The 26,764-nt window shown below is 46.3% G+C and overlaps 2 protein-coding genes, 1 long non-coding RNA gene and 1 pseudogene across 3 annotated transcripts; 1 reads left to right on the forward strand and 3 right to left on the reverse strand.

The window, feature by feature from the left end:
- Nucleotides 1-13,477: 13,477 nt before the first annotated feature.
- Nucleotides 13,478-15,448, reverse strand: LOC123077731 (uncharacterized; annotated as a pseudogene).
- Nucleotides 15,449-18,847: 3,399 nt separating this feature from the next.
- Nucleotides 18,848-20,543, forward strand: LOC123111859 (clumping factor A). Its single transcript, XM_044532746.1, has 2 exons — nt 18,848-20,171; nt 20,269-20,543. Exons 1-2 carry the CDS (start codon nt 18,993-18,995, stop codon nt 20,398-20,400), a joined length of 1,311 nt encoding a protein of 436 aa, XP_044388681.1. The 5' UTR covers nt 18,848-18,992; the 3' UTR covers nt 20,401-20,543.
- A 180-nt stretch (nt 20,544-20,723) lies between these two features.
- LOC123111868 (putative F-box protein At4g22180) lies at nt 20,724-24,551 on the reverse strand. The gene has a single exon (XM_044532752.1). It carries the CDS (start codon nt 24,231-24,233, stop codon nt 22,872-22,874), a length of 1,362 nt encoding a protein of 453 aa, XP_044388687.1. The 5' UTR covers nt 24,234-24,551; the 3' UTR covers nt 20,724-22,871.
- On the reverse strand, nt 20,724-24,725 carry LOC123111878 (uncharacterized). The gene is made up of 2 exons (XR_006454854.1): nt 24,563-24,725; nt 20,724-21,873 (listed from the first exon to the last, which is right to left on the reverse strand). It is a non-coding gene; the product is annotated as an uncharacterized lncRNA (long non-coding RNA).
- Nucleotides 24,726-26,764: the final 2,039 nt, after the last annotated feature.

Below are 26,764 nucleotides of genomic sequence, written 5' to 3' on the forward strand. Positions count from 1 at the left end.
TATAACCCAGTCAAACATCCCTTTGATTATGCAAAAGCAATTCAGATATTTATTTCAGAGTACTTGTGTCCTCAAAAAAAATTATTGTTCTTTTTTTATCCGAGTAAATACACTCCCATAAAAAACATTGATACAACTCCAAGACATATCTAAACTGTGCTTTGGTCATGGATCATAATCTAATTCTTTTCTATCAATTTAATATGTGGCTAGATATTAAGATGTAAAAAATTACTATTATTTTTACTGTCAACATGATGAAGTCGGGCCTTTTGTCCATTATATACCATCTATTTTGATATAATTATACTATTATTCTTATATAGAGAGTGACCATGATTAGGTTGTACCGAAGCGTCAGCAACTAATGTCATCAACACAAAAGAATCAATTGGACACATATCATTCAAAGCTGAGGGCTGCAAGGAGTACCAGTCAGGATGTGATGACGACGATGGCTGAGGCTAACGGTTGAATCCATTTGTACATCAGGCGTTTGCATCTACCGTCAGGCGTGTCTGGAGCTGCAACCTCTGCCGATCTACACCAGACGAAGACGGGTGACATAGGGTGCAATCTGGATCGATCTGAATAGCAATTACTCCTCGGGAGCAACACGTTTCTTTTCTCCAGTCTCACTTCTCCACGGGTCATCCATTGCCACCCCCCTCTACAGATCGCAGATGTTGCTGCCTCCATCTCCTTTGACCTTCGTTCTTCACAAAATCATGCACCGCTAGCTTCCTTTCCTCCTATCAAACCTCCTTCCCTTTTTTTCACGTGGGGTATTACTTTTATTGATGGCATTGGCAACTAACTTCTTTTGACCTCGTGCCTCGCATGTGGACATAGGCGGCCCGACGGTAGCCACGGTTGATCAGTCGACCATGCCATGGAGTCGTAAGTCAGATTGTGCAGGGATAATAGGAAGATACATATTGCATGAATATGTTTTAGGAAGGATCGATCATTTGCTTTGTATGGAGAGAGAGAGAACGAATAGGGAGGAGAGATCGGTGGAATTGCATGAGTATATTTTAGGAAGGATCGATCCTTTACTTTGGAAGGAGAGAGAGAAAGAATAGGAAGGGGAGACCGGTCACCGGTGGAATAGTAATTAGACGATAGTTTTTTATATATAATTATACGATAGTTAGTAGGAGGGATCGGTGTAGTAGATGGAGATCAGGAGATGGAAGTTAGGATTAAATCTTTCTTGTCACAAATTTGGGAAAGGTACGTGGGCCTTTGAAGTAAATAATTCTTTTCGTAGAATTGAAAAAATATCATTGGGTATTATATCAGATAATCTAGACCGTTATAACTCGGTCCCACCAGATTAACGGTTCCTAATTTCTGATTAATGTGATAATTTCTTGGGAGTCTGTAATTAGTATAAGTATAGAAGTATAGATAGATATAGATATAGATATAGATATAGATGGAGAGAGAGAACGAATAGGGAGGAGAGATCGGTGGAATTGCATGAGTATATTTTAGGAAGGATCGATCCTTTACTTTGGAAGGAGAGAGAGAAAGAATAGGAAGGGGAGACCGGTCACCGGTGGAATAGTAATTAGACGATAGTTTTTATATAATTAGACGATAGTTAGTAGGAGGGATCGGTGTAGTAGATGGAGATCAGGAGATGGAAGTTAGGATTAAATCTTTCCTGACACAAATTTGGGAAAGGTACGTGGGCCTTTGAAGTAAATAATTTTTTTCATAGAATTGAAAAAATATCATTGGGTATTATATCAGATAATCTAGACCGTTATAACTCGGTCCCACCAGATTAACGGTTCCTAATTTCTGATTAATGTGGTAATTTCTTGGGAGTCTGTAATTAGTATAAGTGTAGATATAGATAGATAGATATAGATAGATAATGGCAGATGGGTTGTATGCTGTTTTCCACAGATTTGAGGCTTTCCTAAAAAAAGGTTGACGCACAAGCAGTGATTGTTGGATGTCCATCCAACGGCTGTCGTGCTTCTTCAATCTCTGCTCTTCCTGCTCCAGCCGCTCAAACAAGCGTCGGTGAGACTGTCTGCTCCCTCCTCCCCGCGGCCGGCTGTGCTGCCGCGCAGGCCTCATCGCCCCACCGTACTCCCATCACTGGACTAGCCATCCCTCTACTCACCCACACCTACTGTTATTCTCCGGCGACGGCAGACGAACCAGTAAACCCTCGTACAGACGTACTCCCCACTGCGTGGGAAACAACTGCCGAGTCTTCCCTGCCTCTGTGTCGTTCCCTTCCTAGGCCTCGCCGTCGTCCACTGCCCTGGTGCTCTCGGCGTGGCTTGGTCAACATGGTCAACGATCGACATGCATCTAAAGTGGACTGTACGTGGAGAGGCCGACAGCTGGGTCCACGGCCGCACGCAAGGAAATGCCTCCTTATTATGCGCAAAATAATGATTCATCCACCTGACATCAAGGACCCAACGAAAGGGCCTCTGTATTTCGTGAAAAAAAACATTACCGCTGCTGACAGCTCGGACCCACCAGCTATATCTTCGCACGCAAGGAAGTGCCTCCTTATTACGCACAAAAAAATGAATACTCCCCCTGTTAGCTGGGACCCAGTATAGTGACAGGCTGACTTGTGGGCCTACTAAGTTGACGGGGACGGAGGGCTTTGTCAACTTAGTCAATATGAACGATTCTAGCTCCAGTGACCGTACGATGTCCATCCAACGGCCGTAGTGCTTCTTCAACCTCTGGTCTTCTTGCTCCAGCCGCCCAAAGCAGCGCCGGTCGTGCTGCCTGCTCCTGCCTCCCGTGGCCGGCTGTGCTACCGTGGAGGCCTCACCGCCCCCCTACTATTCCCACCGCTGGCCAGGCCATCCCTCTACTCACCCACACCCCCTGTTATTCTGCAGTGACGGCAGCCTCACACCGCAGCCGAACCAGTGAACCCTCGTACTCCTCTCCGCGCGGGCTTCCACTGCCGCGTCTTCCCCGGCTCCGCGTCGTCCCCTTCCTAGGCCTCGCCGTCGTCCACCGCCGTGGTGCTCTTGGCACAGCGTGGTCAACGTGGTCAAGGAACGGCTTCCATCGGACGTGGACTGTACGTGGAGAGGCTGACAGCTTGGTCCACGGCCGCAGAAAGGAAGTGCCTCCTTATTATGCTCAAAATAATTACTCCTTCACCTGACAGCGGGGACCCACCGGACGGGCCACCGTATTTCGTAAAAAAAATATTTCTCCCTGACTGCTGGGACCCACCAGCTACATCTTCGCACGCAAGGAAGTGCGTCCGGGTAAAAAATCGATTCGCCCCCCTGACTACTGGGACCCACCAGCTACATCTTCGCACGCAAGGAAGTGTGTCCATAAAAAAACGATTCGCGCCCCTGACTGCTGGGACCCACCAGCTACATCTTCGCCCGCAAGGAAGTGCCCCCCTGACTACTGTGACCCACCAGCTACATTTTCGCACGCAAGGAGGTGCCTGACAGTCGGGACCCACCTGGTCGAAGCGTACGTAGCGTTGTCATTCTGGTCGCGAACGTGTACGTACATACTGGTGGATGTAGAGGCGCACACATGTCATAGTAGAGGCGTGCACGTGTCGTAGTAGAGGCGCACACATATCATAGTTGAGGCGCGCATGTAGCATGTACACGTACGTACAACGGCAAGGGTGCAAGAAAGAAAATACGGCCACGTACGTACATACGGGCGGGGTCTCGAATGCCTACCCGCGCATACGTATGGCCAGGGCTCGTGTACATGGCTGGGTCGGAACGGAGAAACAGCGTCGTCATCGTGTTCATGGGGAGCCAACCGGCTGGGTCGGAACGGAATGCGTCATCGTGTTCATCAGGAGGGCTTGGACGGAATAGGCGATGGAAACGAGGCTTGGCGTACCACAGAACGGAGGAAACGGTCTTGTGTTCGACCGGCCACGTTTGAAACGGGATCCTGTTCATCAGGAGGGGTGTGGCGTACCGCAAAACGGAGGAAACGGACCTCCTACGGTCGAAACGGGGGTCCTGTTGATCGGGAGGGGTGTGGCGTACCGCAAAATGGACGAAACGGACTTGTGTTGGAGCGCTACGGTCGAAACAGGGGTCCTATTGATCGGGAGGGGTGTGGGGTACCGCAAAGCGGACGAAACGGACTTGTGTTGGAGCGCTACGGTCGAAACGGGGGTCCTATTCATCGGGAGGGGTGTGGCGTACCGCAAAACGTGACTCCACGGGATACTGTTCATCTCCACCGTCGACCTCTTCCGGCCTCCACGGGCTACCGTCGACCTCCTCCAGCCTCCACGGGCTCCTGTTCATCTAGCCTCCACCGCGCGCTACTCCACCAGCTACTGTTCAACCACCCCTCCACGGGCACCCCTCCACCGTCTACTGTTCATCCAGCCCTCCACGGGGTCGTCCTGTTCATCCATCCCTCCACACCACGGGGTCCTGTTCATCCAGAGGCAACGCCACCGCTCACTATTCATCCAACCCCCCCCCCCCCCCCGCGCGCAACGCTCACTATTCATTCAATCGATCGGCTTCAGTTAGCAGCAGTAGCAAAGGAATCGCTCGATCGGGTTCAGTTAACAGCCATCGATCGATCGCTCGAGTTCAGTAACGCGTAGCCTGTAGTGCAATAGCTAGGGTTCAGTTAGAGCCCAACGCCTTGCTCGGGTTCAGTTAGAGCCAACGCCTCGCACACACGCGCGTATGTGTACGAGAGAAACGTGCATCGCTCGGCCCCTGACCGCCCACCTTAACCGGGAACTCCCCGAAATTTTCCTTGCCCTCGCTTCTACCACATTTTTTTCCGTCATGGACGGCCCAAAGAATGTCATGCAGCTGCGTCTCTGGCCCGCCCAGAATGAAAAGCCCATTTTCTGTCATGATTTTTTGTCATAGAAGTAGGATCCCACCACATCTATGATGATACCGGGTTTTGTCACAATTATCGTCATAGAAGTGTCATATGTATGACGGAAAAAAAATCATTCGGCCCAAAATGTCACAGATGTCTTTTTTTGTAGTGAATACATGTGTGAATACATAAACAAATATCTTTTCCCTAGTAAGCCTCATATAGACTAGCTCGTTGATCGAAGATGGTTAAGGTTTCCTAACCATAGACATGTGTTGTCACTTGATAACAGGATCACATCATTAGGAGAATGATGTGATGGACAAGACCCATCTGATAGCTTAGCATATGATTGTTCAGTTTATTTCTATTGCTTTCTTAATGTCAAATACATGTTCCTTTGACTATGAGATTATGCAACTCCCGGATACCGGACGGATACCATGTGTGCTATCAAACATCACAACATAACTGGGTGATCATAAAGATGCTCTACAGGTATCTCCGAAAATGTTTTTTTTGTTGGCATAGATTGAGATTAGGATTTTTCACTCCGAGTATCGGAGAGGTATCTCTGGGCCCTCTTGGTAATACACATCATAAGAAGCCTTGCAAGCAAAGTGACTAAGGAGTTAGTTGCAAGATGACTATTACGGAACGAGTAAAGAGACTTGCTGGTAACGAGATTGATCTAGGTATGAAGATACAGACGATCGAATCTCGGGCAAGTAACATACCGCTGGACAAAGGGAATTACGTATGCTGTCATAAGGTTCGACCGATAAATATCTTCATAGAGTATGTAGGAGCCAATATGGGAATCCTGGTTCTGCTATTGGTTATTGACCGGAGAGGTGTCTCGGTCATGTCTACATAGTTCTCGAACCCGTAGGGTCTGCACGCTTAACATTCGTTGACGATATAGTGTTATATGAGTTATATGATTTGGTGACCGAATGTTGTTTGGAGTCCCAGATGAGATCACAGACATGACGAGGAGCTCCATAATGACCCAAAGGTAAAGATTTATATATAGGACGATGATATTCGGACACCGGAGGAGTTTCGGAGTGCACCGGGTAGTCATCGGGTCATCGAAAGGGGTTCCGGACACCCTCGGGAGGTCTATGGTCAATGGGCCAAGGGGAGAGACACACCAGCCCACAAGGGGGCTAGCGCGCCCCTCTCCCTGGCTGCTGGCCCTAGGGAAGGAAAGGGGAAGGGCTACCCCCTCCTGCCTTCCCCTCCACATGGGAGAAATGAAAGGGGGGGCACCACCCTCCCCTGCCTTTCCCCGCGCGCCTAGAAAGGCAAGGGGGCGGCTTGGGGCAGGACCCCAAGTGGGATTGGGCCCCACTTGGGGTGCCTCCTTGGCTTCTCCTCCCTCCCCCACCTATATATATATGTGGGAGGGGGCGCCACACATAAGCCACGACAATCTCTTAGCTGTGTGCGGTGCCCCCCTCCACAGTTTCGTCCCTCGGTCATATTTTCGTAGTGCTTAGGTGAAGCCCTGCGCAGATAGTGTGACCATCACTGTCACCATGCCATCGTGCTGCCGGAACTCATCCACTACTTCACCATCTTGCTGGATCAAGAAGGCGAGGACATCATCGAATTGAACATCTGCTGAACGCGGAGGTGTCGTACGTTTGTACTCGATCGGTTGGATCGCGAAGAAGTTCAAGTGCATCAACCGCGTTACAAAACACTTCCGCTTACGGTCTACGAGGGTACGTAGACACACTCTCTCCCTCGTTTCTATGCATCTGAATGGATAGATCTTGCGTGTGTGTAGAATTTTTTTTGTTTTCCATATAGCGTTTCCCAACATCCTGAAATTGAGTGCTTCTACTGTAAGGGAAATGGTCACTGGAAGCAGAACTACCCCAAATACTTGGCGGATAAGAAGGATGGAAAAGTAAACAAAGGTATATTTGATATACCTGTTATTGATGTGTACCTTACTCGTGCTCATAGTAGCCCCTGGGTATTTGATACTGGTTCGGTTGCTAAGATTAGTAACTCGAAACAGGAGTTGCAGAATAAACAGAGACTAGTTAAGGGTGAGGCGACGATGTGTGTTGGAAGTGTTTCCAAGATTGATATGATCACCATCACACACTCCCTCTAACTTCAAGATTAGTGTTGAGCCTGAATAAATGTTATTTGGTGTTTGCGTTGAGCATGAACAAGATTAGATCGTGTTTATTGCAATATGGTTATTCATTTAAGTCAGAGAATAATTGTTGTTCTGTTTACATGAATAAAACCTTCTATGATCATAAACCCAATGTAAATGGTTTATTCAATCTCGATCGTAGTAATACATATATTCATAATATTAATGCCAAAAGATGCAAAGTTGATAATTATAGTGCAACATACTTGTGGCACTGCCATTTAGGTCATATTGGTGTAGAGCCCATGAAGAAACTCCATGCGGATAGACATTTAAAATCACTTGATTATGAATCATTTGATACTTGTGAACCATGCCTCATGGGCAAGATGACTAAACCTCCGTTCTCCGAAACAGTGGAGCGAGCTAATGACTTATTGGAAATAATACATACCGATGTATGCGGTCCGATAAGTGTTGAGGCACGCAGCGGGTATCGTTATTTTCTAACCTTTACATATGATTTGAGTAGATATGGATATATCTACTTAATGAAACACAAATCTGAAAGAGCGCTCATGGCATTTTAAATTATCCTGAATATGTAAGACAATTATTAACCGTTGCCATTCTAAATTAGAGCGCGCGTAGGGACACCAGAGAGGAGCCGCCGCGGCCGCCTCAATGGCGAGCAGAGCGCGCCACGGCCGCCTCAATGACGAGCAAAACGCGCGGAAGGATGCGAGCAGAGCGCGCCGCGGCCTCCTCAACAGCGAGAAACCACGTGGTCAACCTTCTGGCACCCCGTGGGAGGAGCGACAGTGCATCCATTGGACACGATGGTGATATCTTGGCCGTGTGTGATAGTGGGCAGACACGTACACGTACAACCGAGAACATGGGCCCACATACTCCATCTAGGGACGGTTGATCCAAAAGAACTGTTTGCGATGAGCCATCCATAAATTTTGACCTTGTTTCTTGGCATATTGCAGATTACAACGCAATAAGTAATTGCAAATCTGTTCACACCGATCAAGCCAATATGTGTTCACACCTAGCACCGTGCTATAAAAACTACCCACTCAAAAATTACTTCACAGTTCCTCTCCTCATCACCCACAAAACTGGTCTTTCCTGTAAAGTCATTCCGCCATGACCAGTAGGAGGAGTTTCGGGACATATAACCAGGGAGCAAAGACCAAGGCCACAGAAGCACTAGAGAGGTCCCGCCGCTACGCGGCAGCCGCAACAGAGATGTCCCGGCGCGCCGCAGAGCCCTCGAACGAGCTCTCACCGGCACGCGAGGACTCTCACAAGCGCACTCGCTGCGTCGGCGATCGCAACAAGCCGGCGTTGCTGAAGTCCTTGGCCAGCGACGACGACATTCTCGCTGACCTCTTAAGCAACAGGAGCTAGTCGACGGCTTGATGAAGTTTCTCGAGATCAGCGATGCCTAGATTGAGAAGGCGACCGGCCTGGTCGAGCAACTCATGGGTGACAATGCGAAGCTCCTCAAGGCGCTCGCCGAGAAGGAGGAGGAGGCCATCGTCTGGAAAATGTTGCATGAGCAGAGCAGTGCCTCAGGAATGACGCTGAAAGCGGTTGTCGACGAACTGATGGGTGACTTGAGGAAGCTCCGGATCGAGCGTCAGTAAGAGATGGAGGAATCCGTGGCTGCTGTCAAGCAAAGTCGTGAGGAATTGAAGGAGCCGGAGGATGTCGTCGCCCGTCGATCCATCGAGGAGTGGAGACAGTAGCGACCCAGATCGTTGTCTGCGATTTTCTTTTTCTCTTGCCCCTGTGTCTTCCGGGCTTTGCCGCATGTGGCATTTTAAATTATTTGAAATATGTAGGACAATTATTATCCGCGCTATTGTAAATCTATGGTCTATTATCCGTTGCTCTATGTGGCATTTTAAGAATTTTTCAGAATCTTGATTCTGTAGAATCATGTATAAAAAGAACTAGGCCTTATTCCACCGGTAGCTTGTGCGTAAATACCAGTAGTCATCATAATGCATGCATGCATGTAATTAGAATGTGATACTTTTGCTTATCTGTCACACATGTGCCAAGTATCACAATCCTATCCCGCTAGTTTTAGATACACTGCTCCATCCATCGGTTTTTCCTGGTATTACCTTCTCTCTCTCGACATCGACTGAGACGAGCGTGAGCGCATGCATAGTCAAGATGGACGGCCATAATCAAATAGGGGTTGTGGTCCTAAAGGGGCATTTGGCTGCCAGACGGTCACGGTCCCTGGCCGCCACCCTACAACTTGAGCTCTCGACACCGGTGGGTTGGTTGAGGTGGTGATGCCCTACGGTCTTGGTTTGGCTGCAAAGTTGCCATTGAAGATGCAAGTATTGGGTTGTCTCTCCGGAACGGATGACCAGCGAGGATGACGGTGGTGCATGGATGTGCCTTAGAAAATCGAGGTTGTGTTAGTGGTTATGCCGCTGGCAAGCCATCTTGCCACTGTAGTGTTGCTCCGGACCTGAGTAGGACGTCCGTGACAAGGCTGCGATAGCCGGCTTTGATATGGTGGATGACGAGGCCTGTAAAAACACACAAGGACTGGGAATCCGTGCTCAGGTATTCACTTGTAAAATACTTGTTTCTTTCGTGGACTGGTAGAATACGCTGGTACGAATTAGTATGGAGACTCTCGACCGCAAAGCCCCACCACAGGCCGTACCGGTTAACCAATTATTGTTATTTGCAATTTTGTTGCATTGTTTTACTTTTTTTAGTTCATTTTACTTTTTTCACATTTTGTTTCCATTTCCCCCCTTTTATATACGTTTAGAAAATATTCCAGGTTAAAATTCTATCATGTAATTAAAAATGTTTGCACATTTTTTCGAAGAGGATGAACTAGTTCAAAATGTTTTCAAATATTTCATATAAATTTACAAATTGGCCTCCTACTAAAAAATGTTCATGCAGTTTAAAAAAAGAGTGCGTCTTTCTAGATCCTGTAATTTGAAAGTATTCTCCTATTTCAAAATATGTTCATGCAGTTTTAAAAAGTGTCACACCTTTAGAAAAAAAAAGCATGTAGTGTTCAAAAGATTTCCAAACATTTTGCTACAAACTACACTGGTATTTATCAGAAAAATGTATTTTCGAAACAAACAATAAATTAGAAACAAGAAAAATGGAAAGGGAATTCAAACAGAAAAAAATAGGAACCAAAAAATAGAAAAAAAGAATAAAAAAGAAATAAAATAGGAACAGGAAAAAAGAAAGTAAAAAAAGTTCAATCATTTAAGAAAATGTTAATCTTAACAAGAAGCTAAAAATAAAAATAAAAAATAAAATGGGCAAAGAAAAAGCAAAAAAAGATAAACATAAAAAACAAATTAGACAGAAAAGGAAAGAAAAAACTGGAAGAAAACAAACTAACAAAACAAAAAAATAAGTTTCCAAAAGTGAAAGTGATTGTCAATTTATATGAATTTTTCCTAAAAAAATTCAAAATTGAAGAGATGTTTGTTGTTGTCATACTTATGTGTTTTATCTAGAAATATAGTACAGACGCAGACACTTACAAACACGTATAGACAATTAGACACACACCATATGAATACACGCACACACAACCTACCCTATCAGCACCTCCAATAAACTGAGATGACGGGTGTTGAGATTGACGAGAACGTCGCCTCCCGAATATTCCGCATTTATATTCCGTGTTAAAAATCTGGTCATGTAAATTAAAAAAATGTTTACACATTTTTTCAAGGACGTTGAACTAATTCAAAATATTTTCAAATCTTAGAAAAAGCTCATGTAAATTTAAAATTTGTCCACATATTTAAAAATATGCTCTGTAGTTTTACAAAGTGTTCATACCTTTAAAACAAGTTCATGTAGTTTTTAAAAAGCAATTGGTTTCTTTAATCATGTAACTAAAAAAGTGTTCTCCTATTTCAACACATGTTTATGCAGTTTAAAAAAATGTCCCAGCCTTTACAGAAAACATTCATGTAGTTTTAAAAAAGTATCCACACATTTTAGTACAAATTGTCCTGGTATTTATTAGGAAAAATTGTATTTAAAAACACATAATATACGTGAAACACACAAAAATCAAAAAGGAAATGAAACGTAAAAAGAAAATGGGAACAAGAAAACATGAAAGAAGAACAGTAGAAAATGGAAGTACAAAAGAAAGTTCAATCATTTACGACGATGAAATCATAACAATAAGCTAAAAATAAAATCCAAGAAAATAAAATTGTGCAAAGAAAAAGCAACAAAATTTATAACTAGAAAAGAAAAAAACAAATTAGGTGCAGATGCTCACAAACATGTTTATACACACGCTCCCGTAGGAGCACACACACGCCCTTCCTTTATGAGACACCAAAGCGTCAAACCTGATTTCATTGGTACCACTGCCCTCCTAAAAATCCAACCACGGATTGGTTCTCTGTAAATTTAGAACTACCCACGTATTTTTAAAATGTTCATGTAGTTTAAGAATGTATTGACACCTTAAAAAATTTGTTTTGATAGTGTTTGTGTTTTTAAAATCATGTATTTAAAAAGGTGGTCTTCTGTTTCAAAACATGTTCATGCAATTTTAAAAGTGCCGCACCCTTTAGAAAAATAGTCATGTAGTTTTCAAAAGGTTTCCATGCATTTTGCTACAAAATTTCCAGATATTTATTAGGAAAATTGTATCTTTAAAACAAATAATATATTGGAAACAGAAATATGGAAAAGGAAAAGGAACAAAAAAAAGAAAATAGGAACAAGAACACAAAAAAGAAGAAGAACAAAACAAAAGAAATACAAAAGGAAAAGGAAAGTAGAAAAAGAAGTTCAATCATTTAAGAAAATGATAATCATAACAAAGCTAACAACAAAAGCAAGAAAAGAAAAATGGGCAAAGAGAAGGCAACAGAAAAATAAAAATAGAAACGGAAAAAATAACAAATTAGACACAAACGCTCATGAACACGTACATACACACACCGCTATGAATGCACACATACACACCCTACCTTTACAAGACAGCAAAGCGTCAAACATAGGTTGGTTCTCCCTACTTATGTGTTGTTGGATGTAGGTATACATGCAAGAGAGAGAGGAGGGTGCCACCACATGGGAAGGCAACCATTTGCCTTTTTTTTACTTCAAATTTTCATTCTTTTTTAGTTTGCAATTTTTGGTAATTTAAAATTTGGTATTTACTTTCATGTGCTTGCATGAGTCATAGGGCAAAAAAGAAAAATAGATGAATAATTTAAGGCCCTATTTTGAACGCAGGATAAAAAAACCATAGGAATAGAAAACTGCAGGAATTGAAAGTCATGCCTGATAAATTCCTACAGGCTCATAGTACTTTTTTTAGGAAGTTGCAAACTGAGTATGTTATGTTCCAGGAAGTGTAACTGAACTCATGAATACGCATACATTCATAAAGGAAATCACATAATTATATTTGAATATGAGTTTACATCTTTAAGGACATGTGTACATAGTAGGGAAGAAGGTAGATAACAACAACGAAGAGCATTATCTTCCATCCTTTTCAACAACAACAAAAAAATCTTCCATCCAAGCTGGGCAGTGACTGGTCAGGTATGTTAAGCTATCAAGGTGCTAGCATTCATCCTCCAGTGGTTCTCAACTTTAGCATGAAGCTCACAGATACAAGTTTGTAGTGTTTTGTGTCCTGGAATAACCAATGGAGAACGATCAGATATATAAGAAAGGCTTGCTTGACACAAATTGTTTACAAGATTCGAAAAGAATCACTTGCTTAGCTTGTTGAAGACTAGTTTTTTTTTACACGGGTATTTAGCTAGAAGTTGCCGCAACACTAGCTTAGCTGAGTAACTGCAGAACAACCAGCAAGGAACCTTTGTCGCATGGGATGACAAGGATCAAACAGTAGAGCAATGTCGTATGGGATGACAATGATAATAATGCTGGTGAGAACTATTTATCCTAAATTGCTCTGTCTGGAATTTTATGTAACTGCAAACTGACGCCCATCTATACTGGGACAGAAGAACAGGGCGGAGAAATTTTTACAAGGCAAATGAGCTGGCCACAGCTCACTCCCACCTATACTTGCAAACAGGAATTGAATCCGGGCTCCAACCTCCAAGTGTGCACACACCACGCACTGGCCAACCAGACTATCTGGTGGTTCCTAATTTACAGTTTCACGATATATTAATCGTTTCTCGAGCTGTATATATAATCTTTTCAAAAATATGAAGTCAGGAATCACCATGAACAACAAAAATAGCACAGTGCACTTGATTATCAATACAGATGCCAGGCAACTAAGATGAAGGACGTCACACCATCGGCTACTCTCATTATACTCAAATGAAATGCTTTGCTTACAGCTCACTGTTACACTTCTTTTATGATGACTATCTATGGTGTGGTACACAGGTTTTGTACTATGCTACTGACACAACAAAAATGTTAAAAATAATACTCTATCGTGAATTAAGTATCAATTGGCAAGATCCATTATTTCACAGATACACACAACCATCAAAGGAATTAAGTATCATGCTCTATCCTGTAACCATACCATTGTACAGAAAGAGTGTTTGTCCAGAGCTTCTACCGAAAAAGGCTTTCGCCCCGATCATCAATTACCCAGTACATACACACGCCACCACAACACACGCACACACCCAGGGCAAGATACATAGGCGCTGAGCGGAGCAACAACACCCCTAGCACTACCACCGTGAAGAGATGAAGCCACATACGACAAACCATGGGCTCCAAGGCGGCGCCTTCAGGAAGGGAACGACACCGGAGCGCCGCCACCGCCCGACCCGAGGATCAGAGTTTCCTCTCGAGCCACATGACGGGCAATGACAGCCGCGACGACGCCTTCAAAAGGGAACGAGCTTCGCCGCCGCCGGTCCGTCCAAAGAAAGAACAGGTTTTCACCCCGGCCAACACTCACCGCCACCCAACACCACACCCCGGCTACCATGCCGCCCACACGGCCATGGCCACCGGGCAGCACCAAGCCACGGGCTCTGCCCAAGAGCACCGCGCTACCACCACCAGGGCCGCCGCCCCGGCATCCAAGACCTTGACACCGCCTCACCCGAGACCTGCCGCTACCCCAACCAAAGAGACGAGTGGAAAGGTCCCACCTTTCGCACCCGTGGGCGACCCCCAGCATCGAGACCCAATAGGCCGGCCAGAACTGGCATCCATCGGCCCGTCCTGCAACCCCGAACGCGAGACGGGCTCGGTCCTGCTGCACCGTGCGCGAGACGAGCTCGGTCCTGCCGCACCGAGTGCGAGACGAGCGATGGACCACAGCTGGGAGAGGGCCAGCCCTTTGATGGAAGTAGTGCCCGGACGACGAGGAGATGGGGCGAAGGTCGAAACGGTCCGATCGCGGACGAGCCGAAGCCGGAGAAGCCGGCCGCTGCCGCAGTCAGAGCCACCGAGCCACTGTGAAGCCGCCACGACACCAGGAGGCCACCACCAGCCGGACCTCCCTGCGCTGCCACCCACGGCCAGAGCAACGGCCACGCCTGGCCGCTGCCCACCCGCGTCGCCCGGCGAGCTCCAAGCGTCGGAGCCGCCGGACACGCACCACCGATGCCACACGCCGGAGCGCCAGCCACCACCACAGAACATGCACGTCCACGCCCTGGCCAACACCACCGGAAGCCCCACCACCCCACCGGAGCAGCACAGCCACCAGCGACACCACCACCACCTTAGCAGGGCTGCCAACCGTCCCCGCCGCCGCCATCCGCCAGCACCAGCCAGATCTGGGCAGAGACACCCAGGTCCGCCGCCAGAGCAACCTGACTCCCTGGAGCCCCGCAAGCCGTCGCTGGAGGGGAGAGGGGGGAGAGGGGGGCACTCCTGCGGGCCACCACGACGCCGGGGAGGGGGGCGGAGCAGAGGAAGGTCGCCTGCACGCGGGAGGAGATGCCGCCGCCGCTTGCGCAACGCGGCCTTTGGCCGGCGACACCACCGGCGGCGGCTAGGGAGGAGAGGCCTAGGCGAGGTGCTGGGGCGGCGGCGCTAGGGTTGCCGCCCGGAGTCGCCAGCGGGAGTGACTCGGGGGCGGGCGTTTTTTCGACTGCACTTGGAATCGTACCTGTCCCCAGAGCTTCTAAGTGTACATAACTACACATGACAGAATTGATGCTCAACCGTTCCTTTCACGATCTAAAATATCAACAGTGCAAGCGAACTACGAAGTGAGATACTATTTAAAGATAAACAAGGATGCTGCATACACAATGTAAATGTATTTGCAGATCAAGTTTTAAGACGGCAAATGCCCATGTAAATGATCAAGTTCATACCTGCAGAGTGAAAATGAAGCTATATTGTGTGCTTTACTCCCAGGTTAGAGGTAACATTATGTTCAAGCAGCTTCAGGTTTGCAGCACTCAGATCCACAGGAAGATCAACCTTCTGCGCAACAGCACAAACTGTTAAATCAGTAGCCATATGTTAATTTTGTCTTGTAAGTCTATTTCAGTATTGAAAAGATGAACGTTTGTTGAAGGAAGCAAAATATGTTAGAATTATGTTTCCAGTGATCTTGTTGCACAAGGCAAAGCCCATCCTTCACCGTGTCCATTCAATCTAGTACAATATACATCTTGTGTGACTATACTAACTTTTCTTTTCAAGGAAATAAAAGTCATGTGTTCATTCAGGTACTGGTTCGTGTAGCTAGTTCAAGTGTTTACATTTCTTAGGCTATGCAAGTAATCTTGTTTCCAACATAGCACTAACTAATAGCCTTGTTCTGCAGTTACAACATCAATATATTTTACGGAACTACCAAGCAGGCAGGGATGCTGCTGCACAATTCACTGCTCTGCAATTGGATTTATTAATGGCCTAGCTGATTTTTATTTCCCTTTTCGATAGTCTTCTCTTAATGATGATTCATTGTATCTTTTTCCTGAGATGCAATTCATATGATGGGTACTACCTCCGTTTCAATTTACAAGTCTTGCGCGTATACCTAGGTTGCCAATTTTATCACCCTAATATAAATTATATAACACAAAAATTATACCTTTTGAAAGTAGAAACTCCAAAGTTTATGTTGGTATATTTTTTGTAATATATGACTTGTATTAGGTTGGTCAAATTGACGACCTAGGGGTACGCGCACGCCCTGTAAACTGAGAGAGAGGTAGTATATAAGTCGGGCACGGATTTTTAGGTCTTCGATTTGACCAAGAAAAACATTTGTAATATGCCACAAAATATATATGCTTAGAAACTAATCTAATGTTTTTTTTGGTGACATATAGCACATATTTTGCTAGTCAACTAAAAACCCGTGCCAGACTTATAAACCGAACCAGAGGGAGTATATCATGTTGCAAGTTCTTATCTTGCAGTGTAGTAACCTTCTTCTGTAAATATTCCGCAGCTAGCTCATCTCCAATTAAGGAGCAAAAAGTGTTTGGTTCAAGGAGAAGGTCCTCTGCCACCGTTCATGTAGGATAGGAATGTGGCTGCAGGACCAAGTAACCACCTATGAGAGCAATGGTGGCACTGCCATGGGCCATAGGTATGTATTAACATACTATTTGAGGCATGGCAACTACAGGCTACATAACCATGGGTATAGGCTACTAGCAGTTTGAACTGATTCTCAAAAATAGAACCAGCATTTTTTTACTAGCTAGCTAGTGTCAGTTTTAGCTTTCATTCAGATGGCAAAACATAATGATGTGTGTATATATCTATCTAAGCCTAGGGGTGCAACAGCAACAGAAGACCAAGTTCCTTGGACCAAACTTAATTGCCACCAAACAACTTGGACTAATCCAATTATTAATAACAAGCACCATAGACCATCAATCGCCACACCAGGTACAGTAGAATACAGATCATCAACCTGTGGCCATATAAGAGAAAGTAATCAGACAAGATCACAAAACAAAAGCCTAGAAAAGGGGGTGATCTGATCCTCATGTCCACACAATAATTATTCAAACAGTTCAGAAAATTGATAGTCATACAAAATATATAACATGATTTTTACAAGGAACAAGTAGTGTGTTTTTAAAATAATAATTGAATAGTTTGTAGCAGATTTCTCTGCATTGTGCATGACGGATTAGAGACCAGCAGTACATTTCACCAAAGAAGAACAACTAGGAAAGCTCCACTGATACACAAATCTATGCTGAATATCTAGTAATTTGAGAAGCAACAACACTGTAGAAACACACATGAACATGAATTCTCAGATGGCGCTTGCTGCTATGGTGACTAACAGTGATCCGTATGGTAGTGGTTGATTGCATGCCTGAATGCATTTTACCGAGAGCAAGAGAATGCCAGTATATGCATATGTGGTGTTATGACAAAGTGCAATGTGTCACAGATACATACTTCACACATGTTCTGAATTCTGATGCCATGCTACTACAACACCAATACAATCTTCAGGGGATATTACATGAGAAATCAATTCTCTCATGTGCTAGTCGCACCGGCTTGAAGAATAAGGGTTTGTCTTGCTGCTGCTAATGGAGATTACACATGGATTAGAAGAAGAATCGCCTTTTGATTTTTGTGATCGACAATCACATGATATACACGGTTGATTCTTTTCAACTGAAAGTTCTGGAATTTTGGAATTACAAATAACTCAGTGTATAGTTGTATATCAAAATCATACATGGATCAAATGCAAAATGAAAGCTGATGTCCAGTCACATATCCAAGCAAAAGATTAATTCAGCATGACAAGAAGTGCTTCATAAGTAAGGCCAGTGCTTCGTAATTACATCTACAGACAAAACATAAGGCAAAAAGCATGCCTGTTTAATGACCATTTTCATTAACTTTCACTTGTGAAATTTAGTACTAGTATGGAGTCACAGGCTCCTAGTCCTACCAAACTTCACAAAACTACCCTACAGTTTGCTCAAATCCAGAAATAAAAACATTATATTGCAGTCCCGAGCAACAAATCCACAACGAAAATTCGTGAATCTACAAGTTTTCCCAACAAATTGTGAAACACACCAGATTCAAACCTCACACATCAGCAACAGCAGAAAGTATTGTGCGCATCAAGAATATGACCCATAAATTAAGGAAGGGGGAGAAGGCAGAAGCTAACCAGTGGGCGGTAGAGGGAGGGGGCGGACACAGAAGATGGTTCGTTACAGCGCCATCGCCTGGATCGATGTGCCGCCGTCGTCGTCGCCTCAGTGTCTTTGGCGCTCCAGAGAATGGGAGGGGAGTAAGCTGTGCTCTAGGGAGGGAGGAGAGGGAGGGTCGGCGAGGAAGTACCTCCAAGGGAGAAGCCCAGCTTGCTGGAGGAGGGACACCGGCGTTGAGGGCTGTCGAGGAACTGGCGGTGGCGCATCAAGGAGCCAGCCGGTGGCCTCGTCTCGTCCCACGCGTTCCGCGAGTCCCCCTCGATCCGCTGCTCCTCTTGGCCGATCTCTTCGCCTTCTTGGGAGGGGATGTCGCCGGTGGTGGAGGGCGGCGGAGCGCGGCGACCTAGGTTTGTTCTGGTCTGGTCTGGTCTGGCTCGGGCGGATGGGTTCGGTGGGTCAGGTCCGGTCGGTCGGACATAAGCTCCTTTTTGTTCGGGTCGAAACAGGGGTTCCGGCCCACTAGTCTTTTTTTTAGGTGATAACGGCGCGGTTCTGAAAAACTGGCCACCCCGGCCGGCCGGCCCGCCGCCCCTGCGCACCCACCGCCGGCCCGCCGCCGCCCCTGAGCACCCCACCGGCCGTGAGCGACAGAGACGACTCGAAGAAAAAAAAAAGAAAAGAAGAGTACCGATTGGGCCAGAGAAACAAGCCCATGGGCTTGTGGTGCCTCTCGGCCTCGGTCGCCCCTCTTTAAATCACCTCCCCGTCCCGCTTCTTTACTCCTCACCGTCGCCGATACCTTCCAGAGAGAGCTCCTCCCTCCACCACCACCTCCTCCCATCCTCCCTCGCCCTGAGCACGCTCCTCCCCTCCTGCAAACCCTCCCACGAGAAGCCCTCGTGCCGGCGAGGATGGAACAGCATCCGGTGCTGCGGGACGCCACCTCCCCGGTGCTGCGCCTCCTCCGCCGCCTGTGCGCGGCCGCGCCTGGGGCCGACGAGTTCGTCGCCTTGCTCTGGCGCATCTGGCGCTGGTTGTGCGCTCGCCGGCATGGCGCGGCTCCGGCGACAGTCGGTGTGACCCTCCCGCTCGACGGCTGCAGCCAGGCCGCGCTCGGCGTCGACGAGGACGAAGGCGGTTCCTCCATCAAGAACCGGGTCACCGACGACGACGACGACGGCGGCGGCTCCATCAAGAACCGGCTCACCGAGGACGACGGCGGTTCCTCCATCAAGAACCGGGTCACCGACGACGACGACGACGAAGACGACGGCGGCGGCTCCATCAAGAACCGGGCCACCGACGACGACGGCGGTTCCTCCATCAAGAACCGGGTCACCGACGACGACGAGGACGACGGCGGCGGCTCCATCAAGAACCGGGTAACCGACGACGACGGCGGTTCCTCCATCAAGAACCGGGTCACCGACGAGGAGGAGGAGGACGGCGGCGGCGGCTCCATCAAGAACCGGGTCACCGACGACGACGGCGAGGACGACAACGGCGGTTCCTCCATCAACAACCGGGTCACCGACGAGGAGGGGGAGGACGGCGGCGGCGGCTCCATCAAGAACCGGGCCACCGACGACGACGGCGAGGACGATGCCGGCAAGAACAAGCGCCGGCTCGGCATCGAGCGCCCCACGCCGGCCGCCGACCCCGGCGACGACGTCCCCACTAACCTTCTCCAGGACGCCGACCTCGCCGGCGCGGCCGCCGACCCCGACGACTTCCCCTCGGAGCTTCTCCGGGACGCCGACCTCGCCGGCCCGGCAGCTCTCGGCATCATCTCCAAGGACAAGAAGGCTGGCAAGGAGCGCGCGCTCGGCACCTTCAAGAACACCATGATCCCAGTCCAGAAGCCACCTGCCTTAGCGCCGTGGGGCTCTACTCCTACTCCTGCAGGTCGAGCTCCTCGTGCCGTTGAAGAGGAGGAGGAGGAACGCAGAGCTATGCATCTGAAGTACGTGAAGATTTGCTCCTCACTCAGGGGCCAGAAAACCTACTGCTTTTCTTGCTTTATGGAGAGTGAGATTGACCCTGCCAAGAAAGGGAAGAAGCCTGCCAAGATCCTGAAGAACAAGGACCAGGTTGGAATTTCAACTTATTTAATTTCGCTTGCAACCAAAACTATATTGTTTTCTGTCAATTCATATTGCTTTCTGTCTTTCCTTTCTTTCTTATCAGGCCGAAAAGCACATGGATGCTTGGCACAAGTCAAACTCAATTCCTCTCAAGTGCAGTAAGACGGGCTGCTTTGCCATGTCAAGAATTCGACAGGACATCAGCCACCACGAGAAATATGCACATGGGTGCTAGTTTGATCGATCACTTACAATTTCTTCATTGGTGGCGCTCATAGGCTAATGTGATCGCTTAATTACAACATCTTTGGTTGCGCTGATAGGTTAGAATTAATGTGCTTCACTGGCTGGGTTATAATGTGGCGCTGATAGGTTAGAATGTGGGGCTGACAACTTTTCAACTGTAAACTGTCAGCTTCATCTGTATATAGATTGAATGCCAAGAGTTTTATGGATGAATTCGACCTCTGTATATATTTCTTCTGCTTTTTTTTTTTGACAAGAACACTGCACTGCATTCCATTAAACAGAGGAAAAACCACCAAATACACAAGTCAATTAACACCAACTTCAGATTTGAATGCATCTACAACAATTACACAAGTTAGCATAGATTGAGCTGGGCAGATTGCCCATTGATCATGACTAGTTCCGTTTTGTATCAGGCCTGGCATGACCAGACCAGGGCCTCTTTCTATTGAAACTACACATTCTCCACTGCCAATTTCTCTCAAAAATAATAAAAGACAGACTACTGTATTTCATGCACCACAGCGTTAGAAAAAAATTACAAATTTCCAGCTCCAAGCACCTTGCACAGCTTGAAGTAGTCCTTCGTCTTCGTCCAACCTGAAACAAAGAGGTCACCTTGTTTCTACATCCACGCCTCTCGTTTTTAGTTTTTGTCACATTGGCGAACTAGTGGTGGTTAACCTCCAGAGAAAGTGCAGTACTTTGTTTGGTAAAGATAGTCCCCATATATAGTTTCTTTCATTAAAAAACCTGATTATCGGTAGCAGGATTTGACGTTGTTGCCAATCCTCGAAATGATTCATGTGCTTTGCTTCTATCTCGAGCCACTTTGTAGGCTGATTTAACCGGGAATAAGCCTCTTTTGTCATAGTGCCAGGCAGGTTGATCATCAAATTGATCATGGACCGGAATTTTGATGATTTCCTGCCCATCCCATACATTTGTCACTGGATCAATCAGCTCTTGTACTCTTGTCACCAAGTTTCTGTCATTCCTTGAGATCACCCTTGTAGAGATGCCTCTCGGTCTTGAAAAAAAGCCCTTTCCACGCTTAACTGACCTCTTGAAGCACCACCCTTCCGTTTATACACCAACCTGCCATTAAAGCACCACCCTCCCGTTTGAGGCTTCAGAGTATGTTATTGGCGTGATGCTGTATGTATTCTTCAACTTCTTTGAGACACATGTATCATCTATATGTAGGCGCCCTTGGTAGAGTACATTCCAGTTGGCAAGTGTTTCCACTTGATTCCTTTGCAGTTCAATCTGCCAATGCCGCTCTTCTAGCTCACTGAATTGATGAGGAATGAAATGATTATGTAGAACCTGCAAGTTCTTGTAACTTGGTCTCCGGTCTGACAATACAGCGATCGATTTGTCGTCACAGCTCCTCCTTGCACCATCTTCTCAAGGTGCATTCTCAGAAAGTGCCACAACATCCATCTACAACATACCCCTGGGGAAAAAAAAGGCATTCCTCAGCTTCTACAATAAAAACAGAAAGCTCATATACAAGAAAGGAAAGATATGATCTTATGGATATTTTCTACACTGCATGATGTAGAGTAGATAGTTGCTGGTATCATGCAAGTCATAGATTTATCTAGCTTAGGAGTCGGATCCATATATCTGTTTCGGTATCCTAGGTCCATATGTAGACTACTCATGTTTATATTCTGAATGTAAACAGGAGTAGTCTACATATGGACCTAAGTAGAGTACTCCTCTTTATATTCTGAAATGTAAACAGGAGTAGTCGGGTCCATATATCTGTTTCGGTATCTTAGGTCCATATGTAGACTACTCCTGTTTATACGACATAAGTATTACATAGACAAACGGTATGGTAACACCGGTCACGTGTAGATACAACTTTGACTGGAAAAACTCTACAGGCAAAAATTTAGAAGTTGGAACAGTAGCAGTGATATTTTGGCTTGCCAATTGCTTGCGAACTTTTGACGATGGAAAACTTGTCTTCCATTGCTCATTCAGTTTTCATAATATCTTATTGACCTCTCCTATTTTTTAAGTAAAAAAAAAGAGGGGAGTACAAATTGTTAGAAGAAGACTTGAAAAGATGCCCGGTGTATCACAGCCTCTCCATCAAATACAGGGATGAACATACACACCGAAATGATCATAATGGGATTTACCTAAAAACATGTGGTTAACTGGTTATGTGCAAAAAATAAAAACAAATAGTGTGGTTCTATGTTAGACCTAAATGGAGAAGGTTAGTACCATAGAAATGTACTCTGAAACACAAACAAGAGATACGGAAAATAAAAGCCAATTAAATATAGCACACCAAGTATGGAGAAGATACAGAACATGCTTCTGTTTTCATAGCATTTGCCCACAAAATTAGGAATTTTGGTTAACACAGCCCTATGAGGCTATGATACAGTTTCTAATACGTATATAAATATAATAAGTTAACTATTTGTAGAATCACATATTCATCCTCATGAGATTTGGTGTTATCCATATGGGATTTGGCCAGTTGCACCAAAGCTGAGATACAATTTCTTCCCTGCTGCCATTTTCCAAGTTGAGAATACCTATATCCCGGTCATCATTCTTATACTTCGAAATATATGTCATGTCGTCTGTGAAATAAACACAATTTGTCTTCAGTTGCGGGTATTCCTCAGCACTAAGGCATTGCAACTGACTACGCCCAAGAAACAACACATGATCATGCAAGCCATGCATTTCCACAAGCTCTTTTGCTGCCATATCAGTTTTATATAACATCATTTTCTTAGTCTTTGTGAACCCCTCAGCTGTGCGTTCAGTGTCTCTGCAAACTTGCAACATATCACCCCATGGAGCCTGAACAACGTACATGTGCCCATCAGTCGCACTAATGTAATTCTCCATCTCCTCTGCAATGATATTCCTTGTGATGGTAGGACCGGTCAGATCAAAAGTATAGACTCCTCCGGTGTCTGTGAATGCATACAATAGACCATCCATGTGGATGCATTGTTCATAGTTCTCACCCGGCAGTGAGGTCCACTTATAATCACCTACCCTTGCAAACGAAAGATATTGCTCTGGATTGTGGATGAGAACCACAATGTAGCTTCCCGTGGGTGGATCAGGAAACACAAAAGCCCTGATGCAGAGGCAGTCAGAAAACTCATTCAGATCATCGTCCTGCTCTAAATCCCACATCTTATAGATATTAACTGCACCGGCACTGTCTAAGATCGGCTCTACTTGCTCAATGGTGATCACCGAGGGGAGGGCAATCTGTTGACCAGTGATCGGATTGAGAAGGTGAAGCTCGGACTTCTCATCAGCAGTAACTAACCAGCCATGGGAGGACCCAATGAGATGCCTACTGCGGATAGGTGGATCCGGAAGAGTTAGCTTGTAGACCCTCTTTTCTGCAAGATTGTAGAGACAAGCTCCGTTCTCACCGTCGGATTCGGAGGCGTAGAGGAGGCAAGGTGTCTGTGGCCGCTTATATTGCCCAAGCTGGTTATGTAGAGTACTATATGCAGAGCGCCAAAAGGAGCAGACAGAGCTCACACGAATGAGGTCAGGAAGCTCCAGGAGGGAAAAGATATCCATCAATACATCCAGCGGCAGCTCTAGCAGTGTTTCAACCACAGTCTCGGTCTCCATCAGCGGCGGCTCTGGCAATATTTCCACCACAGTCTCGGTCTCCATCAGCATAAATGGCGGGTGTTTTCTGAATTTCCAATGTGAACCGGGAGGTGGAGAAAGAGCCAGCAGCGTACGCAAAATTCTCAAGTCTAGCTGCAGGAAGCTCATCATCCTCACTAAGCTACACGTCCCCATTGGAGAAATTGCAAAATCGGATCTTCTGAATGATGAATCGCTTCCGCAGCTATCAACCGCACAGCTTTAGTTCAACCTAGCAGGAACAGGGGGCAGGCAGCACTTGTATATATAATAGGAAGCACAACCCACCTACCGAGGCCTCAGCTCAGCTCTAATTCGAGTAGGAAATGAGTCCGAATCCAAGAACGACAAGTAGTCCCGCGAAATTTGGACTGGAGACTACGGGAAAAAAGAAAGATTTGGACCTGGAATCGGACTACGCGGCTCAGACGGATCCCAATCCCGTTCCCGCGACGACAGGAAAGAGAGAAGGAAGAGGAACAAACCAGAGGAAATGTAGTGTAGCAGCACGATAGGGCACAAGGCAGGTGGGAGGTGGTGGCGAGATGGACTGGGGACTCCGTCGGCGGCGAGATGCGCCGCTGGAGATGCTAGTACATCTGTAAGGCTCCATCTAACACATCGTTTTGTTGCAGAAGAAGAAAAAAAAATTTACCAAAAAAGGGTTTCCCCGCTTTGTATACAAGGCAACCAACCGAACCATACATGGATAGGTGCTGGGGCGGAAGCAGCACCGTCACGCCCAAAAGAAATCTCTACTCCTAAGGGAGCAGTTGGTAGTCTCGCTTCCAGGTTTTTTTAGTCCCACCTCTCACGGTTTTTTTCGTCCTAAAAAAATCTACGAAATTTCGTAGGTTAACCAGGGACAACTCCCACCTCTCAGGTTTTTTTTCGTCCCACCTTTCATGGTTTTTTTTAGTACCTCGTCCCACCTCACACTAAGCCGCCACGAACCGCAAAAACCGCCTACCTTAGCCAAATCAACAAATCTCTCTCATTAATGCAATTTTCTTTAGGAAATAAATAATAGATTCTTTCCTACCTTAGCCAAATCAACGGATCTCTTCTATTAATGCAATTTGCTTTAGCAAACAAATAATAGATTCTTTCCTACCTTAGCCAAATCAACGGATCTCTCCCATTAATGTAATTTGCTTTAGCAAACAAATAATAAATTTTTTCCTACCTTAGCCAAATCTACGAAATCTCTCTCATTAATGCAATTTGCTTTAGGAAACAAATAATAGATTTTCAGGAAACAAATAATCTCTAATCTCTAATAATTTCTACTTCTAATGCAGCAGTTGGTAGTCTCCTCCCACCTTCCATGGTTTTTTTGGTACCTCCTCCCATCTTCGCTGGTTTTTTTTCGTAGATTTTTTTCGTCCCCTCCCCTCACTTCATCGGTTTATTTTCGCGTCACCCTCTCACACAACGAAAGAAATCTAAACAGATCAGAACTTTCCATACTGGCCCAAATTATTTAGTAATGTAGAATCAATCACGAACAATCTCTAAAGATCAAATCTAAATTAATTAACCTTACCTTAAATCACTCAATTACATTAATTAGAAAACAAATAATTGATTTTCAAAAAATCGCTCAATCACGTAAACCTTACCTTAACTCACGGATGGTAATCAATCTCCAAACAAAGGAAACAATACATCGAGGGAGCAGTAAATAAACTCCCTTTCTTATGACATGTATATGACATTTCCTTCCCTCTACGTTGTCGAGCGTTCTTGATTCTCGAGGCCGATGCTTGGGCTACGTCACTAGGTCGCGACGGTGCTGGAGGACGAGGACGGCGAGGCCGGGTGCCGGGGCACCGTGTTGGCCGCGGCCGGTGAAGGGGGCAAAGAAGGGCGGCTTCCCTGGCCCTGGCCATGGCCGTGACCCTGGGAGTTGGTGCGGTGGAAGTGGCACTTGAAGGACACGGCGTGGATGGCCGACGCGCAGACGTGCTTGGAAGCGGGCCCGTGGCCCGTGCCGGATGGCGCCGACGCCGACCCGGGCCACCTTCTCCGCGTATTCTTCGAGCTGTGGTTGGCCGATTTACATGAAATTAATTCCCTCAGTTGTGGTGGCAAATATAATACACATAATCCGTATTGTTATGTACTAGCGTGTGTGTGTGTGTGAAATAGATGGATTATGGTCCCGTACCCAATAAGATGGATATGTGTGTGTGTTAGATAGAGAGAGAGAGGGGGAGGGGGAGAGAGTGAGGAAGAGGGAGGCAGAGAGTGTGTGTGAGGAATTAATGGTAAAAAAGATCGCCAATGTCACTTGATATATATGAGAATATTAATATTGAACTTTTAAAGTTAATGTGGCCCCGTTGCAACACACGGGTGTTCTTCTAGTGACAGAGAAAAGCAAAAGAAACAAATGCCGACAACGGCGGATCAACAAAAACGAAGAAGCCTCGCGATCGCAGCGCCCACCAGGATCTTCCACTAGACTCCAAGACTCCGAAGCGCCGGCACCTATCGACACCTCCAAGAAGGATCGCGACGATGACGACGCTGCTGCCAAGGGTTTCCCCCGGTACACGACGAGGCGAGAGGAAGAGTAGCCCCGACGCCCTCCCGGAAGGTCAGGTGGCACCTACAGGCGCCACCGCGCCGGTGTTGGCCATGCCGACAGGGGTTTCCCCCGATCCCAACCCGCACCTCGGGCG

The sequence above is a fragment of the Triticum aestivum genome, chromosome 1B (genome assembly GCF_018294505.1).
Source record: "Triticum aestivum cultivar Chinese Spring chromosome 1B, IWGSC CS RefSeq v2.1, whole genome shotgun sequence".
In the NCBI taxonomy this organism is placed as follows: Eukaryota; Viridiplantae; Streptophyta; class Magnoliopsida; order Poales; family Poaceae; genus Triticum; species Triticum aestivum.

Coding starts and splice junctions, on each gene's coding strand:
- LOC123111859 (XM_044532746.1), top strand. CDS start 18,993: ATGGAACAGCATCCGGTGCTGCGGGACGCCACCTCCCCGGTGCTGCGC. Junction 20,172..20,268: donor TCCTGAAGAACAAGGACCAG/GTTGGAATTTCA, acceptor CTTTCTTATCAG/GCCGAAAAGCACATGGATGC.
- LOC123111868 (XM_044532752.1), bottom strand. CDS start 24,233: ATGGGGACGTGTAGCTTAGTGAGGATGATGAGCTTCCTGCAGCTAGAC.